Below are 20,016 nucleotides of genomic sequence, written 5' to 3'. Positions count from 1 at the left end.
ACAAAGAGTGGTTCAGAAGACCCTATAATGAATAGAGTTACCCCGCCTGGAGGAAGCCCGGGACCCATCTCCATCTACCATTCAATCTTTGTTCCTGCCCTCACCTATGGTCATGAGCGATGGGTCATGATCGAAAGAACGAGATCGTGGATACAAGTGGCTGAAATGGGCTGTCTCGGGCGGGTAGATGGTGTCTCCCTGAAAGATAGGGTGAGAAACACTGCTGTTCGCGAGGGGCTCAGAGTAGAGCCGCTGCTCCTTCTCGTGGACAGGAGTCAGCTGAGGTGGTTTGGGCATCTGGTGTGGACCCCACCAGGGCACCTCCCTAGGGAGGTGTTCCTGGCACATCCAGATGGGAGGACATCTCGGGGCAGACCCAGGACCAGGTGGAGGGAATATATCTCCACACTGGCTTGGGAACGCCCTGGGATCCCCCAGTCAGACCTCATTGATGCGGGAAAGGGAAGTTTGGTGTTCCCTGTTGAAGCTGCTGCCCCCGTGACACGACTCCGGATAAGTGCGATAGGAGGGATGGATGGGTTTTTGATATTTCATTGCCACAACTGATGTTTAAATATTTTTAACACCAATTCAGGACAAATCTTGTTAGGAGAGACCGTTTTGAATTAAAGTAATATTTGAGCATGATCAGCCCTTATCCATGGTCTTGAAGCCTAGTTTTGGCACAAAATAAATTGTAATGTTTCATGTCTTTTTAAGTTTGTATTACATATTAAACTGGTTGGAATTTAGGCTCATAGCGGTGGTTTTGATGTGCAACATGTTATTCAGTGAGTACTGAGTCTAGTCCTCATGCAGTTGTCATTAATATTCATAAATTAGCATGTCTTACGTCAAACCAAACAAGCACAGCACTTTCTTAGCAAATATTCCTTGGAACTTGCACACTAACACATATAAACTATGTATATGCACAAAGGTGCATCCAAACCTCTTGATGACAAATGTCAGCAGATACAAGATGTGCTTGCTTTACTCCATTAATCAGATGTTTCTGATATCAACAACAGTTAGGCTGCTTTTCCTATCAAACAGAAAAACTTAAACATAATCCGATGGAGGAAATCAGAGACTGTTCAGAAACAGACGCGTTGGCAAATTGTTTATTGTGAATTGCTTCAAATTGACACAGATGACACCATTTAGGAAAAATAAAATATTTAATGTGTCTAAAATAGAACAGACATTGTCCTTAAGCAGTGTGGAGACATTCAGGAGTCAGTTACCGTCAGCTGCCTGCGACTACTCACTGTTCACCAGAAAAGAAGTTTTTATCGCTATTAAAACCTCCTATGATTGATTGTTGTGCTTCCGCTCTGGCAGAACAGATGCCTTTTTGATTATTCCTCTAGTTCATGGTTTAAAAGTAAACTCTGGTTAAAATTATTTGCTCCTCTTCACAATATAATGTTCCCTCATTTTTGTGATTTATATCAAGTGCTCTGTGACACACATCACCTGTGTGTTGATGAGTCCCTAAAAAAAAACATACCTAACATCTATGTCATTAAAAATAAATGGGCCACAGTGTCTCACAAACACTCCTAGTGAAGGACCGTTTCATTTCAGGAAAATTAAATAAACAAGGAGGAAAAGCCTTTTCCTAAAAAGCAGATACATTTTAAAGGAATAATTGTAAATGACAATAAAAACAAAATAATGTTTATGTGCTTCTATGAAAACTAGCAGAGCTAAAATGGTAGCTGATCCAGCAGGTTTTACCTGAACTGTGTGCTGTGATTGGTTGAGATTTAGTTCCACGGACTGATTATCCACGATCGGATGCATTTTGTTTCCTGCTGCAGGTCATGGGACTTCACACACATTCACTTCAATAACACTGAGATAAGCAGTCGACAAGTGGATGTTTGGAGGCAGCCACGTCTACATGCAGTCAGTAAAGGGACAAAAATTAAAATTAAATTAAAATTGCGAAGAAGCGCTGCAGACAAACAAGGTACTGTACCGGCATAGCAACACATTAAAACAGGGATTTTAAAAAAACAAACAAAAAAGCATCTCCTTAGAAAAATATATTAAATACACAAGACATGCATGTTAGAAATATGTGACGGACCAAAGACAAAACCACAAGCAAAGAAAGAAAAACCACATGGTTAAACCTGCACTGTCAGCGTTAAATGTTCAACATTTCTTGTTAAATTAAGTTCAAGTATCTTCTGTATCTCTTCAACACTTCATTGTTCAAAACGGCACTAAAGAAGAATCAAAACCTGATGGTTTGATACGATTTCTCATTAGAAAAAAAAAAGTCTGCCAATACACTCACAGAAAAAAAAAAAAAGATTTGGTGAGAGCTGATAATTGGAGGATTTGGCTGCTTGTCTCGGGAGTCGAAAAGAGGAACAATAAAAACACATTTTTGAACACGAATTTGTTTTCGACCTGTCGTCGTCTCAAAATTAGAATAATTAGCCTGTTTTCAACAAACCGTTCTTGGGTGATCTGGCATGTGGGGTGCTACCACCCACCTTTTAACATGTGACAACAGCTGAAGCTGTGGAGCAAACGCTGCTTCAAAAAGTCCAATGAAACCCGAAGATGAGAACAACTGCTTGGAATAATTCACGGATGACGGGACTAATCGATCGTTCTTACTGATTCCTTTTCATATTTTTCACACATATGTCCGGATGTGTTGTAACGTTCTCAACATGACAGCACACATTCGATGCACACTGTTACCACCACGATTCACAATCACAGGGAAACACAACTCTACACCACAGTCATGTGCGATCAGGATTCAAAACTGAACACATGCAGTCGGCTCGCCGTAAGTGACATAAGAGTCAAGGATATGTTAGCAAAACATAAACAAAAAACCAAATACATATACATATATATAGAATTTGTATCCATTTTAAAACATTCGTATTAAAAATACATTAATTATTAGTTGTTGTTGTTGTTGTTTTTTTTCAAGTCAAACCTAAGAAATTGTCTTTGGTCAAAAAATATCTTAAAATCTACAGGCTATAAATGTTATTTTACAGTAATGAAACATATTTGTACTCCGGATCATGAAACTGATCATAAAATGGGAGAGCTGATACCAAGTATCGATTAATTTCCATTTGGAGTGTTCCAAATATTTAAAGTGCTTCTGCATTAATCCCTCAGCATTTAATGCGAAAGAAACTTCCCTCAGATAAGGCAGATCGGTCTGGTTTAGTTCTCTCTTCTCTGACAATATATACACACATTTGTTCAGAAGAGAAAGGGCACTAAAAGAGAGATGAGAGGGGCACAGATAGATACAAATCAATCGATCTATTGATTATTGATGCTGGAGCGGAACTCGAAACGGCTGAGAGGGCATCGTCGTCACAGCCGTTTAATATAAAACCGGGTGAATAAAAAAAATAGCAGCCTATTCACGCACCTTCTAATGATACCTTATCCACACAGCTGATGTGAGAGAGGACTTAACTTAAAAGAGTCTCTTTCTAACGGGACCTGTGATGAAGACGGGGGGGGGGAGGTGATGAGGTGACGTCCTGTCGATGAAAATGCCCCGAGGGGTTTGTTCGTTTCGAGAACATTCCGTAAAAGCTCACTGATGCGGTGGACTCGTGATGTTTGGGCTCCTTCGGGACCGTGTTCGGGTTCTCTGGGGTGAACGGATACCTGCTGGTGAGGATGTTTCACGTCACACCTCCCCGCCCAGGTTAAGACGTTTTGACTACGATGGGGTTGTCTCTGAAACAGAAGGGGTAAAACAAAAAAAAGATTGCTGCCTCATCTCTCCGCTAGCATGAGTCTTACTGTAAGTATCACAGTCTAAATGTCACTTACAGGCTCCCGTACTGCGCCATGGTGTCGCTCCGGATGTTGTGCTGCCTCTGAAGCTCCTCCATGATGTTCCGGAGCTGTTTGAGCGTCTGAAACGTCTCTTTGGGTTCCTGAATGGTGAACTTGGAGTACTCCTCCTGCTCCCGCTGGGGGCCCTGGTACACCGCCATACTGGCACACGCATCTAAAGAGAGGAAAGACCGGGGAACAGCGTAAGGCTCAAGCTACGCTGCTGCAGAAGCAGTTTATTACAGTCTTGATTGATTTTATCCACAATCTCTGTGGATTGAAGATGAGCCTGTTAATCTGAGCTGCCAGGACGTAACGGGTTCACCAACAAAACACACTGACCCTCCATGTTCTGGAGTTTGGTGTCATTCAAGGAGAGGAGGGAGAAAATTCGCTCCGTTTCCCGATCGCAGTCGATGTCCAGCTGCAGGTTGGCCAGCACGACGCTGAAAGAGGAGGTATGAAAACATGAGGCTGGAGAGGTTGGAGAGAGAGAGAAGAATACACATTCTTCTTCTTCACATCACCCTGCAGATTGTTTTCTGTTCATTCATTATTCTGGAGAACACTCACGTTGTGCAGGGCTTACAGCCCGGTGCGTTGCTGCTCTGACTTTTGCAGCACTGCCAGGCTCCACTGTTGTGGTTTGATGGATGGAACGTGGCCAGGCGTCCCTCGTTGCACCGGCTGACCTGGCCCAGGACCTCCAGCCACTCGCTGGCCTCCACACAGTTTCCTGCTTGCACGTACAGAGGCTTCTCTGCGTGGACCACCTGAAACATCTGAGAAACAAAGAGTTACCTCAGTTCACACCTTCCTCAATCTGGAATGATTTAAGACGTGTATCTATGGACATTTTACACATATATCACATTTCATATGTAACTTCCAACAGCAAAGGACATTTAGAAGGGGAACAACTAATTCTGGGCAGACTACCAATACAAATACTCATTTAATTGTTAAAATAAACATCTTTTCGGTGGTTAAACTCGAGAAGAGAGAAATGAATGTTGGGGGGGGGCTTACATTTTTGCGGTTAAAGGCACTTTCATCCAGTTTCTCCACAGCCTGAATATTTTTGACGTTGATGATGCAAAGGGCGTCCTTCCCTGAAAAAAACAGAAGTTGCTCTGTTTGGTATGCATCAGTGGTTAGACAATGACAGTCAGTCAAGAACTGCTGATTTGTGTTGCAACATTAGAAAATATACAACATTATAAGTGGATCTTATTTCAAAATTGCTAGTAAATTATTGTCATACTTAAGAACCACTCAAGTTGTGCTTTTGTTACTGAACACTCTCTCATTCCTGGAAGTGATGGTCACTGTGTTTTGTTGAAATCAACGTTTAACAATTGCATTTCATTATATTTTAGATCACTAGCATGACTGATTTTCTGCAGACCAAAACTTCTGAAAAAAATTCTCCATATAAAATCAGTTACATGCATCAATTTACCGTAACCATTATTATTCTGTACTAAATTAGGGGAATCATTTTAATTCAGCGATTATTGGACAAAAGTTGGATAAAAGTTGGATAAAAGTTTATTAATTTATCATCATACGTTGTATATCTCCTTCAGTATATGTGTTATTTTAAAAATTATGTACAACAATATAACTCAACTTTGGGAAAATAAATCCACTATATTACGCAACTGTTTACGATTGGAAATATGTTTTGGTGCCATCTAGTGGTTGAGATTGTTACTGCAAAAGTTTAGCAAATGGTAAAGCAAGTGGTTCAGTATTTTGTCCCAGTTAGATGAAACACCCATTTCAATGCATTTTTCTTAGATTCCCTGTCCTCTGTGAACATAGATTTCATGTCATGTACTCCACCTTTGTGTTTGTGGTAGGAGAGTTCTCTGTTTGTCACTCTAAGCCACCTCTTCTTAAAGTTTTTCTTTCCGAGACGCCTCCTCCCCTGAGCGCGTTTCTGCACCTCCCTGTGCAGAACACAGACAAGACCAAGGTTCAAAAATCAAACAGTACAACATCAAGATTATTTCATTCTTTTGACCATATTTACCACATTATAGGTCTGATTTGTGACTAAAACACTGAATGAAGTAAATATGGTCTCAGTTTCAAGATAATGCTGTTCAGTCCTTCGTCCCGGCCCCAAAGAGGCTCAGAAGGAACACTCACCCCTCCTTGAGAACCACGGCGTCCTCCAGCCCGCTGGACTCCTTGCTGACGTTGGAGGAAATCTCATCGAGAAACTGGCAACAAGAATCAACGATGACATCAACAAGAAGCATTTTATAGAAGACAAAGAAATTGATAAACCTTTAAATAAATAAAGAAAATACCTTTTTAACTTTTTCGATACACTTGTCTTCTTGGAACGATTTGAAGAAGTCATACATGTAGGTTTCTTTAAAACTAGACTAGAAAAGAGGGAGAAAAAACACATTTTTTATTTTATTACATTACATGATGACCCGATCAGAAAAGCTCAGTTCTAATTTATGTACTATTTTATATTCCTCTCGATGAAGGACCTTTACAATGGTCAGACTCTATCTTAAATCATACCTCTACTCATCACACGCTCTCAAATGTTAAATGTTCATCTTACCAGTTTTTTGGACAGACTCCCCCAGCTCCCAAGAGTCTGGATCGTTTTTGAGATGAGGGTGAGCGTGCGAGAAATCTCAGGATCCTACGATGGAGAAAAAAACGTACAAAGACTATAATCTCCTGGGGTTTTACTCCATAAAATTTGAACTGTGGCAGCAGGCGGACGCACTTACTGGATGGTGAGGACGGAGTTGGAAAGATTGTGGTGAAAGAACGGCAACAGCGAAGAACCGCAGAAACACAAAGCTGCTGACGGCCGAGTACTGGATGTGAGGGTCAGCTGGAGAGAGGAAATGATTCTACATGTGACTATTAGTGTAAATAAAGGGACTGCACCCAAAGCTTCAAGAGACGTAACATGAAGTTTTGCAAAAGGGATTTTATTCTTCTTCAGGCTCTAGGATTTACCTGGGAAGCGTTTGCAGGCCAAGTGCCTCAGTGACCTGAACACGTCGCACATCAGAGGAGGGCAGCTGGAGCTGGACTGGGTGATGGACGAAAACACTTTCTGGACGAAACCCTGAAGGTTTTCCTGCAGCGGTGACATAAACATTAGATATAATCTATGGAGAGAAGAAATGTTTGTAAAGATGAGTGGATTTACCTTGTTGACCTCCACGTTGTCTCCTTCCTTTAGTTTATTGGGGTCAATCTCACAGGTTTTGTTGGATTCACAGATCTATCGAACGTCAAAAAAGGGACAAAGAACTAAAATCAGACCCAACGCATCAGAGAGATATTTAAAGAGAGACACTTAGATTGTGTTTGCGCGCTCATACCTCATCTATTACAGGCTTCAGGGTAACTGCCAGGTAATTCTTCCCCACAATCTTCATCATGTCATCAATGCAGCGTGTTGCCAGCGAGTTTCCACGGAATATAGTGTTAGCCTCCCTGGATGTTCCACCGACACAAATCGGACATTATAACCATTCATGACCAGATATGTCAACAAAATATCACCTTTACCCTATTGATGTAGAAAATGACATTTATCCACATGCAAGCCTGCACCCCATCTACCAGGCCAGTGCCTCGCTGAAGGTGTGAGAGTGTGTGTGTGTGTGTGTGTGAGCACTCACTGAGTGTTGTCCAACTCCAGCGTGGCCACAGCAGAGACAAAAGGCACAAAGCGATTGTGGTGGAGCAGCAGTCGAACCATGGGCAGCACAGCTTCGTACCGCTCTCTGCAAATGTCCCCCAGGATGTGTGCTGCCGATGCCGAGATGGGCTGGAGACAGCGAGGAGAGAGAGAGGAAGGTGCGTGTGTGAGCGCGCTTCTAACGGTTGTCCCTCTAACACACCTGAAGCACCGTTCTACCTTCACGTCAGGGGATTTGAGCAGCAGGTTGCAGAGCGGTGTGTAGCAGGCAGACGGCAGCACTGTGTCTTCTATGTAGGTCAGCTTCAAACGCAAGGAGCCCAAATCATCAGACTTGGACTTGCTGCCGGTTCCTTTTGGCTGGAGGAGATACCTGCGACACCGACAGGAGACATCATGTTACTAACCCCATTACTCTGTAAGGTCAGGGCTAATAGATGGCAGTAGAAGTAAATAAGTCAATCAAACATACCTCAATACAACAAATTTCTTAACTAGACAGATGTATAGATAGATCACATGGACCAGTTATTACAGGCAAAAACGCAACCAAAGGAATATTGTAGCTTCTTCACATGAAATGAGCTAAAAAGCTTATTGGACCCCAATAAATGGCAAATGAAGCGTCTTTGTGGCCTTTTAGCTGATGTTTTTTTTTATTATTCATTGACTGCCAGCGCTTTGAATGAATTGAACTCCGACAGTCTGGATATTTATCAGTGTTTTCTTTCTGTTTTTGACCGATCCCAAGACGCTTCGCTCAGAGTGACACCATGTTCGCAAACTTTGCGGCATCATAAGCTGCAGCAACTTCACTATCTTCCTGAAAGAAAATAACTACCACCGAATAGAGAGTAACATAAAAAAAACCAGACGGGTTTATGCGGACTCGGTGCGTCTCAAAGTGTTTACAACTTCAACTTAACATATAAGGAAATCTTTTAAAAAAATAAGCAGTTAGTGTGTTACACAATCTAGAGCTATGATAATGTGTAGTTATGCATGTACTACATAAATTAGGCACATGCCTTTGCTATTCATGTTATTATTATTTATGACTGATTATTTATTATTGCTTACTGTTCTACAAATGCACTTCTGCACAAAGACCAGCAGGGGGCGCTAGCCCCAACTTGATTAAAAGCTGAAGCGCAGTGCTGCAGCCACAAACTGCTCGTCCTCACTGGAGGTACACAGGTGCAGAGACCCCGATCAGCAGACCACCTGTGTGGCTTCATGGAGATGAACTGAGTCCAGCTTTTAAAAAAAAAAACCCGTTAGAAATGAAACACGAGGCATGGAGTTCTGCCACCGTGCAGAAAGCTGCCCACGCACACAACCCTCATATGCCGACAGTTTGCTATCTGGCACAGTCCCACATCACCTACACTGACGCAGAGCGGGGAAACACACACACACACACACATGCACACATACACTCACACACAAAGGTAAATCACTGAAATGTAAAAGGAAGACGAGACGTTGTCCTGATAGATATGGAAGATGGAGAAGATGTGAGATCAGCAGCGTGTGTGTCTTCCTGTTCATCCAGATGCACCCCCATCAGACCGGAGGATGGAACACCTGGAACCGACTCCATTCTTGTTTCCACAGTTTTAATCAAGAAATCCATTCCGAAAACCACAGAGAACCCGATCTGTGGTCGGACTGGTACTCTCTCAGAGATCCACTCTTTCTCCTGGACATCTAAAATGGGTCGATTTGCTTTCAGCCACAGCAGAACATAAAAGTTGTTTCTTTTGGTATTCACGTTTATACTGGAAGTTAGCGTAATCTCCCCCAGCGGTTTGACATCGTCTAGATGGCTTCATTTTCTGCAGCTCTGTTTGAATGTACATGTGTAATCTGTTACAGCTCACATTTACATTGCATGATGTTCTCATGAGTAACGTTTAAAGATTTTAATAATGTACCTAAACAACATCAAAAAAAGTAGAGCTAATGGTTCTGATCCAAGAGGAAACAGAACTGCAAGAGATTTAATGAAAATTACTAAAGGGCCTGAATTAAAGCCATGACATTTGTGGGGGTAAGTATCACATATTCTGTTCTAACCTCCACAATAAGTTTTGGATTTATGTGCATTCAGATCAGACAGCAGAGGTTGTTTCGTCTCGTCCTCACCAGGCTTTGTGGATGCGGTCGTTTCGCAGTATCTTGACGGGGACCCGGGTCTCTCCGAGAAACACATCCTGAGCCAGATTCTCGTTGTTCCACAAATCGACTCTGCAAACACAGAGGATGGGAGTTAAAACAAGGACTTCCTCTAATGATGGGAAAACCTTCATGCGTATCACGTGTGTTCAGGGCAAACAGGTCACCACAAAAGTTAAAAAGAAAAATGTTCCAAACAAAAAGTTGCAACTGAGTGGCGCTTACCTGCTTGGTGCACAAAAGTCAACACAACGCGCGTGCAATTACACCACCTCAAATCCAAACCTCAACACCATGCATGAATGTTTACCTTTGAATCTGTCTACTCTTACCCAGTGAGCTATGAGTCCACTGTGAGGGGAGCCACACATATCCTTAACCAGAAACCAAGGCTCTCCATCAGTAGTCAGAACACACCAGATCTAAGTTGAAGTTGCTGAGAGATAATCTTTGTTCTGCGGAGATTAAGGATGGGGAAACAACGGAGAGCCAGAGAGTTAAACATCTTACTTGATCTCAAGTTTTTCGATGTCCTCCTCTTCCACTTGGAAATGCGACTTTTTTGAGTAGCTGCTGGAGCGTGTCACCTGAGGACAAACACGGGATGCCTTATAACCTTCGCCCCAAACAAGCCGTGAGTGTTTCTCTAATGCAGTAGCCGTGTAACGTCTGATAGGGGCAGACAGCTGAAGGGGGTTTACCTCGAAGAAGAAGGTCTCTTCAAAATGAGGGTTACTGGTTTTCTTCTTTACCTTCGTCTTCTTCTGGTCAGACCTGGGGGGATGTCACAAACATTAAAGAGAACCTTCCCTGCTGGTCACCAGCAAACTAAAATCTATGAATGAGGAGACTTTCAGGTTATTGTAGTTGTATTTAAATACAGTAATGAAATGATTGCACACCCCCGCTTATACTGACAAACAGTTACCTGGCTGGTACACTGGTTGCTCACCTTTAGTTATGAATGAATGATGTCTAGCTGAAATAGGAGTCTACATTTCCGTGTTATTTTTACCAATGGAAAAATGTCGAAGCGAATCAAATAACACCTTCTTTTTCCAACAACAAACAAAACTATCACTCTGCGTGTTTGTTTTTAGGAAATCATACAGCATGTTTTGTTGTATGTGTGGCAATACAAAGTTACCTGGCAGGTCCAACGAGCGACACGGTGGCATAGGGGTCACAGTTCTGGCCACTGATCAAGGGCAATCCCTGGCACTCGATGATCCTGCAGGAGGTCGCCAGAAACGATAAAAGAAAGATCACTAACTTCTACTCGCTCAATTCTGGAGTCAAATATCAAACATTTCTAAATAACTTTATTGAATTCTATGACTTAAAAACAAAAAGGCTAAGCTGACATTATAAACAACAATAGGTAGAAGTCTAATTATGGATTTACACCTTTTGATGCAGCAATTTTTGTAGTAAAAACATGGGTTTTGTTCAATAAATCAGTTCTCAGATTTGCTCAGATCACAATTTAATGACAGCTTTACTACAGATCATGATCACACATCAGATATGATATCCAAACACTAACAAACTGCTGCTGCCGTCATTAGCAGCAGTGCTTTGCCCTCATGTTTGGTGTGTGTCACAGAGACCACTGTTTCTTGCTGAAGCATTGCAGATGACAACAAACAGACACTGTAGGCACCCCAAACAGGATGCGGCTGCTAAGCAAGAGCCACCAGAGAATTAGAATGAATTCAGACCAGCCATAGGGACAAGCTAAGCAGAGCAGATGTCAGGATGTTTGTGTATCATCTTCCACGGTGTCATGACATTATTATTCCCTACAGCATCCTTTGACTCTCTCTCTTTATTCAGCCGTATCCCGCTGTGTTCTGAGCATCTCTGGTGACTTTACAATGCTAAGATACCTGCAGCGTTCATCGGGTGTTGCGTATGATGATGGAAGTCGATGATGAGCAGGTGACGAGTTTATGAAAATGATCAGATTTACATATGACAGGTGGCAGAAAAACGCTGTGGTTGCAATGTGAGAAGCACCAGCTTCCTGCTCAGATGACATCACTTCCACCGCATACCTCCAAGTATGAATGAAAAAAAACAACAAACGGAAGCAGCGGCGGAATCATAAACACAGCCGGGTCTTCAAGGTTTCACTGACGATGTGTGATAGATGTTCAAAAGCGCCACCACAGCAGGGGGGATAGAAAGAGATCGGAACGTTTGAAAGAGCATCACAGCATCAGCTTTGGGTCAGCTGATCTGATTAGAGAAACCTGAACACCAGATTAATAAGTGTAACAAGTGCTTCCTCCTGTGTGGCTTTTAGTTCCTTCCTTTTGATTTCTGATTGATAACTAGAAACAGTTTTCCTGCACATGTGAACCCAGACTGTTAAAGATTCCCCACCAGTATCCCCAGTTCCCAAAACAACCAAGTAAATCAGAACACACCCGACGGACGGGACTCACCGGACTAGTAGGTGCTGACACACGGATCCGTTTTCTGTGATCACTTCATTCAATCGCATCTCCAGGTGAACCTTCCCCTGTTGGACGCGAGGAGACGACAGTGAGATCTCAGATCAAAGCTAGCATTTTGGTTTTTAAAGATTTTTATTTTTTATTTTTGTGACTTGTTCCTTTTTTTTTTTTTAATCTTTGATCGTGTAAATATTTTAAATTTATTGTGGGATATGTTGCTAATATCTGTCAATGCAAAGTCAGTCAAAAAGGCCTGTTTTTAACTCTTCAGACGGAGCCTCTGGACCCGCGGTCCGGCTCAATCTCGCGCTTCATGCCGTTTTAGCTGAATGCAGCCCACCATGTGTGACAATAGCTGAAAATTTTGTCATGACTCAAAAACATTTTTACAGGGTCGGATGTGGTGAAGGCTGCTGGTCTTGCCTTAGGAAGAGAGAGAGAGAGAGAGAAAGAGAGAAATAAAACGCCCACACACTTGCACTCTGTCTCTGCAATTCTGCACTTGGATAAGATGGCAAGTACTTCTTTCTGATAGGCCTTTAAGCCAATAACACCCCGGCTACACTGAAGTGATCCAAATGAGCCGACAACATCACAGAACGACGCTTGCTTGCATCGCAACGACCTACGGATTATGAATATTCTAAAAACAATAACAGTTCATTGTTGGTCCTGTCCTTTCAAGCGTCTTTATTAACTGCTATATGAGTCGCCGCTGCTCACAGGCAGCAGACACAACCCTCTGTTGGAGCGAGAGGCATTGCAATAACACCTACATCACTGACGGATGTAACTTTGCAGTTGAAAGTGTCTACTTGTGAGTGAATCAGTGTAACGGCACATACCCAGAATAGTCTGGCGTGGGCTAATGGCAGGTGGAGTGAACACATTAGCCGTAGCTGCACAGAAGTGGTAGTAATGCTGTAGTTTCACCCGACGCAACCGCACCACAAACGCTGATCCGATCAAAGTAATGTGCAAGGGAAACAGAAACCCCCCACATATATGCCATAACTGTGCTAATAATAAACGCCCAGAACTACCCCCATCGGGACAGGATGCTCAGTGTTTTAATCACTGACGGGTAACAACAAGTTAACGTTTTTCATCATTCTGTAATAATTCAGTGAATGAATTCATTTCACGCTGTCAGAACCTCTCGTCTGAGGCAGAGTGAAGGCCGACGTACGAGAACAGGACGAGACACCAAAGTGGTGGTGTTGCAGTGATTTTTTTTAAATCACTGCAACACAATTGGTGACAATTTTTTCAAGTATTTAAATTTTTTTTACTCCACTTATGCCATGACATCAAATTACAATTAAAATTATTTAAAAATTACCTGAACTTCTGAGTTTGGGTCTACTGGATGAAGGCTGAACCAGTGCTCCTTCCCGCTGTATTTACACAGCTCATCCTTCCGGATTGATACCTTACCTGTTAAAAGACGCACACGGAAACATCCATTGAACTACAATTCATACATTTGTACTACTGGTGTGTGTGTGTGTGTGTGTGCATGACATCTTATATTCCACTTACCCACAGGTAGTTCCCTTTGAAAGACGCTCTTGGCATAAACATAGAAGGACAAACACTGAAACAGACGAGGGATCTCGAAGTAGAAGTCCTCTCCGTAAAAAGGGCTGCAAATAAGGGAGAGATTCAAACAAGCAAAGTTTGTTGATCTGATTTAGCTTTAATTCACGCTCAAGTTTCGCTGAACGATGGGCGATGATGATCAGTCAATGCACACTTTATGTTTCTGATGTCAAATAAAGACAACTGAATAAACTGCTGCAGCCAAATGATGGTATTATCATATTTGAGCATTTTTCATGACACACAGGATTTGTTCATTTACTGGGAAACGAACTGTCAAACAGACGGTGGACATCACAGGGTGCTCTCATGTCTGAGTCATCAGGGCTGCCGAGATCGCTCTTCCTGCGTGTTGCTTTCGCCGCCCGAAAACCCTTCAACCTGTCATTTTCCTTTCCACGTAATGATTATCTGTGAAGCGACTCTGTTGTCCTCGCCAAATTAAATGTCAAAATATAAAATATGGTAAAAAAAACAAATAGAGTATTCAAATGAAAAAAGGAGGATTTTTAAATTGCTGAAAGGAGATGTTTAAACAGCATTACTACACTAAACCTACAGCATGCAGTACCAATAATGATTTTAAGGAACCTGCTAAAAATGAACACAACCATTTATTTAGATTTTATCAGTTTGACCATCCATTTTCTTAATGTTTCTGTATAATGCTTCTGTTTGTTGAGATATTATACTTCATTATCACAGAAATACTCTTACTAACAGTTCATCTCTGGAGGCTGACGGTCCAAAACACACACACAAAAAAAAATTCCCGGTCTCGGATTCATCAAACCTCTCTTTTGATTGGGACAGGAAACCCATGCAGCCATGGGGGAGAACATGTTCTGTAATACTACAGAGCCCAACCTGGATGACAGGGGATTATTTCTTGTGTTCAGCACAGGACTACCTGCCCTCTAGGGGCTGGAAATACACCGAGCACTGGGGCATCCGTGGCCCCAGTGTCTGCCAACACAACTGGTTTACCACCTGGTCCAAACATACAGAGCAGCCGTGATGGACTTGTGCTGCATTAACAGTTCCAGTCAAACTGTAATCCACAGCTTTACATTTTGTCTGACAAGTCATCCTAAGTTTGGGAGTAAATATTTCAGTTCCACTCAGGTTGTTTTTCTGTCAAACATTGCTAGACTTTATGGGTCACCGTGTGTTTGCTTTTAGTTCCATTTTCAACGTTCCAACAAATGTCATAAAGGATCTGGAAAAACAACATATTTCAATCCATATGTACTATTAATATTAAAATCATCTGGTTCTATAGCCTCTTGAATCCTCCCTACACTTTGCTGTTGATGCTTCTTGGATGGTGAAATCTCTCAAGCCTTAGCACTGAGTTTGGCCAACACATCCAGAGGACGCCCACACACCCTCCTCACCATTATATGGAATTATGCACTTGTAACCTCCTCATTATGTACACACTCTAACACCCACTGTACTCCCTTCCCTCCTGTTGTCATCCTAGCATCTATAATAATGTGAGAAATGCCAGGTAAAGCCACTTGACCACGGCTGTTCTGAACACGTCTGCTTAATCCAAGGTATTAGCTGCAATTACAGCGTCCATGCAGCCTTTAAGCAACTGGAAGCAGGGTCCGTGCAGCAGGTATGAGTCAAGCACCATAAAATAAAAAAAACAACGTAGTGGGCCAAAAGCAAGCGATCATTAAGATGTGCAAAACAGAGGTTATGGTAGTTGAGAGTGACACAGAGATAAAGACAGGGGAAAGCGTGGGAGGACACACTTCCTCAGAGACTGTACAATCCTTTTGAACGACACCAAAACCAGGAGAGAGAGAGAGAAAAAAAAGAGGCTGTTGTGAAATACCTAAAGAAGACAGGCCTGTGTTTACAGTCAGATGTGCAATGATGTAGATAGAAACCTGAAATGCTTCCTGGTGTCCATCTCCCACACATTTCTCTGACTTGTTTGTGAACACGTAGTGGTTATTTAAAAAAAGAAAAAAAATCATTTCATTCTGAATCACTACATGTTTCCCTGCTAAAATGGTACCTGGCACAACTAAAGACTCAAGAGCCATACTGAGAGATTAGAAAAATAATTCCAAACTGGAACTTTTCTCTGGTGATAAAAATGCAACCATCACTCCAGTTTTTGGAAATATGCGGAATTACAGCTAATAATTAGATGATGAATCATCTAATTATTATTATGATACAGAATACAATAAAAATATCAAATTGCCCATTTTGATCATTGATTTATAACATATCAGTAATTTTTAATTTAAAAATTTCAAGTTTGTTTTAAATGTGTTCATCTTTCATGATATCAAATGAGGTATTTGGGTCTTAGACTGACTAAAGAGATAATTTAAATATTTAAATTTAGCTCCCAAAGAATTGTGAAGAGGATTTTGGTTTTTTTGACATATCATGAACAGAATAATTAAATCGAATAAATTTTATAATGACAAAGCAATGCTTTCAGCAGACCTACATTCAAAAAAATCATGTCATATAACTTTTATTATGAAAAATTACTACATTAAAATAACATTAAATATATATATTTAACATGAATATTCCATACTAGACAAATAGTCGCTGCTACTTAGTTTGTTAACATCCACCACTATTTGACATTTTCTTTATCATGTCCATGTAATTTCATAACTAAGAGCATATGATGTGTTAAATTTCATGTAGAATGAAAGGTGATTGTTTCATGTCAACAGGAAACAAGACTATATGAAGATGTGGTCTGGAAATGTGACCGACATGAATATGTACTCCATGCTGCTTACCTGACGCTCTTATCAAACACCTTGGTGCGGAACACCTCCTCCTGATCCAGACTTATGGTGCAAAAGGTGCAGAGATCCCTTTGTCGATTTGGCCCCGAGACCGGCCCCAGGTTCTTAGCTTCACCTGCAGCACAGACAGACTAGTGTCATTATTAACATCCAAACAGCAATTCATAATGCTCTGTTTTTGTAAACAATAAGTCGCTTCTACTAGTCGATACAAATAATATTACTGATTATTTCATAGTACGTTTGATTGAAAAGCAACTTCTTTACTTGTGTTTTCTGTAACATTAAAACTCTCTAAAAGTCAGCAATGACTTTTACTCTCTAAATTCATAAATGACGTATTTATTATGTCAATAAAAGCAGATTCTATTAATTTTTATCAACTTTTATGAAGCAATTTCATCATCTGTCACTAAAGAACAATATAATTTTTGCTATTATTGGGCAGATAATTTAGCAAGAGAATATACACTGCCCATCTCTTAGAAAAATAAAATAACCCTTAGAAACAAATTACTATTTTTACAAATATCTCTAGCAGTTTCCAATCCACATTGCAAGTATTAATATTACAAAGTTAATCAAAGGGTCAATCCCAAAGTCTGAAAGTCTGCTTATTTTGATTAGTAAATTCCTTCTGTTAATCAAAAAGGTGCACAGTGTTCAAAAAAAGCGAGAGGTAAATGACTGACAACAAAATAAAAAATTAATAAAAACCAAATGAGCACATGTGATTGCAATTATACAAAAAACAACCTCAGACCGGGGCGATAGTTCTTGTTATACAGTATGTCGGCGCAAGTTGCAGAACGGATGTAGCTCAAGCAGACTTGAGGCTCCTATGTGGTTTTAATACATGAAACACCGACTTCCTCAGCATAACCAAAGACGACTTTAGAGTGTTGATTCACAAATGACAAACACCTTCATGACGCACACATCACTTGTGAACACTTGCATTAAATCGCAGGCAGATGCAGATTGAGAGCAAAACGTCTTGCGCTACACAGGTGTCAATTCATCACCAGATAAAATAAAAGTGATTCTCAAGAATGATTAGAAAGTTATTCCAAGACAAGCAATCAAAAACCAGAGTCCAGTTTACACTGAGGGATTAGAGGGGCAACAACAGTTGTCTAAATCTGTCGTCCAGCTTTGGATGGACACCTTAAGCACCGGTGAAGACCTAATTGAGGAAAGCCATAAGTGAGATGAGCTTTTTAACGGTCTATTAATAAAAGCATATGCCTATTCTTAGGAACAGCAAGCGAAAACAGCTAAATTGCCACTAAGCTCAGACTAGGACGACCCGGTGGGAGTCGAGCATATGCACACAAACAAATACTTTGACCAAGAAACCTCATGCGTTCTTTACATTGTTCCTCTGATACAGACAGATGTCAATATGATCTGCAGCCAGGAGAGCAAACAATACCTGTCTTAGCTATGAGGCATAATTTTTTTTAATCTACTTAATTCAAACAAGAAACAAAATAATGGACCATTAAAAGAACCCTGGAAATTTGAAACTGGCATGAGATCACATTTCCATAGAAAGCCACCTCGACTGATGTAGGCTAAAGGAAAAGGACAAAGTGTGAACGAGGAAGAATGGAGTTTCGTAACGCTGCAAAGAGTTACATGCCATTATAGTTCCTCTATTTTGTTCTGCTTACCATTTTCTCATTAATTCATAGTAGTGCAACTGTTGCCTTCCTATTGTGACTCCAAGCATGCCCATCTCACATCCCGCTAGCAGTGGGGGTAGACTAAAGGATGTGTGTTAAAAATCAGGTATTGCAGGCAACATCACACTGTCCATCATTCAAGTGTAAAAAAATTATATCTCAAAATGCCTTAATGGTAAAAACCTTGAAACAGGTGAACTGGACCAGCCCCACCTGACAATGAGCATTTTACCTTAAAGTTGCAATCTGAACTCTGCTTAGGTGCGAGACTAATATTCCAATAATTACTCTTAAGGTTACAACGTTTACTTGTAATTTTACTGCTGAAGGCAACGCGGCCAAGTCTTTCATATGGATACATCAATCACGAACTTAGTAACTCAAATGTAATTAAGGTGATATGATAATTGTGTTTAAATCTTTCTCGATAAATGCCTTTGAGAGCAAAAAAGATTCAGAGACCTGCTGAAAGATGAGAAGTGTTCAGAAAGACTTAACCGAAGGGATCTGTCACCAATCATTCAGCATCCTAATGTGAAGCATTGTGAAAAGACTGGACGAGAACCTAGGATATTATAGACTTTTAACATAAACTAAGTATCCGATTAGACACTTGAGAGGCTGACTTTACACTATTAAATCCAATCGTGCTGCCTGACATTATTCACTCCCTACCTCATGTTAAACTACAAGGAAGATGTAGGAAGAGTCTATCTGTCTGGTTTCCTTTACGGAGCATAACTCAAAAACTGCTTGGGTGTTTTTCCCCAAAACTTTTTCAACAGGGCAGCCGAGTGATGAAGTGATGGCGCTTGCTATTCATTGATTTAAGCTGGTTTTATTATTTCTATTTCCATGGTTACAAGTTGGACTTTGGTTCATTCTGTTCCCATCCCATGAATGACACATGAGAGTTTCCACAGCTTTAACTTCCAAATATTTTTCACATTTTTCACAAGTACACATCTCTTTATCTATACATGTTTGGGACTTTAAGGTATTATATTTGTATATATTTTTTAATTTCTTACTTTTTTCATAGACATTCAATGAACAAAAGAATTGCAATCAAAAAAGGGAAACTTCACTCCTTTCAGTATCAATGAATTAAACCCACACTGGGGTGTTTTATAGGTTTGTCATGTTTGTTTTTTATATAAATAGAATTTAAATCTCATGCTGTCTTGTAACATGTTGTTATTACAACGTAACGATGGCCGCGTTACCTGAGTATCAGCTGCCTGCAGTGGTTACTGAATGGTTGGTGACCATGGACAAGCAGCTAGCCTCCTCTGCCACCAGTGTTCCCTTAGCTTACACAAAAAAAATGCCCCCATTTTGAAAACATTTTAATTTCTTTAATCCATAAAACACACAGTTTGTCTGATCAGCCGCGCTGGATGAATGAAATCATTCCCAAGCTAGTTGGTAGCTGCTGCTAGCATGCTAGGATAACCTGACGGTAGGCACCGGACGGACTAGCGGCTGACGCTGCCTCCGCACCCGGGCAACTGTAGCTGGCACGCCGCGCCCCTCCGGCTTCCCCTCTCGCCGCTTGTCTCTCCCAGTGACTGGGGAGGGAAACACACAAACACACACACGCCGGTCATACTCACATATTTTACCCCGAAGACTCTGTAAAATCCGAATCCTCCCGTCGTCCTCTTCCGCCATGGTCAGAGCTGACTGTCGTCGCTGCTCCGGAGGCTTCAGCGCTCGGTTATCATATCCGTTTATGAGCGCAGGCA

The 20,016-nt window shown here is 41.2% G+C and overlaps 1 protein-coding gene across 1 annotated transcript; it reads right to left on the bottom strand.

The window, feature by feature from the left end:
• Positions 1-1,681: 1,681 nt before the first annotated feature.
• rasa2 (RAS p21 protein activator 2) lies at positions 1,682-20,011 on the bottom strand. Its single transcript, XM_068316597.1, has 24 exons — positions 19,885-20,011; positions 16,572-16,695; positions 13,723-13,826; positions 13,523-13,617; positions 12,169-12,245; positions 10,866-10,949; positions 10,420-10,492; positions 10,229-10,305; positions 9,689-9,790; positions 7,760-7,913; positions 7,521-7,669; positions 7,218-7,332; positions 7,043-7,117; positions 6,847-6,970; positions 6,612-6,718; positions 6,437-6,520; positions 6,168-6,245; positions 6,004-6,077; positions 5,695-5,801; positions 4,876-4,958; positions 4,420-4,628; positions 4,189-4,292; positions 3,841-4,021; positions 1,682-3,744 (listed from the first exon to the last, which is right to left on the bottom strand). The coding sequence occupies exons 1-24, from the start codon at positions 19,940-19,942 to the stop codon at positions 3,714-3,716; spliced, it is 2,469 nt and encodes an 822-aa protein (XP_068172698.1). The 5' UTR covers positions 19,943-20,011; the 3' UTR covers positions 1,682-3,713.
• Between the last annotated feature and the right edge of the window lie 5 nt (positions 20,012-20,016).

Source organism: Antennarius striatus, chromosome 6 (genome assembly GCF_040054535.1).
Source record: "Antennarius striatus isolate MH-2024 chromosome 6, ASM4005453v1, whole genome shotgun sequence".
NCBI classification, from domain to species: Eukaryota; Metazoa; Chordata; class Actinopteri; order Lophiiformes; family Antennariidae; genus Antennarius; species Antennarius striatus.
The sequence above is the reverse complement of the archived record's forward strand: the minus strand, read 5'-3'. Positions and strand labels throughout refer to the sequence as shown.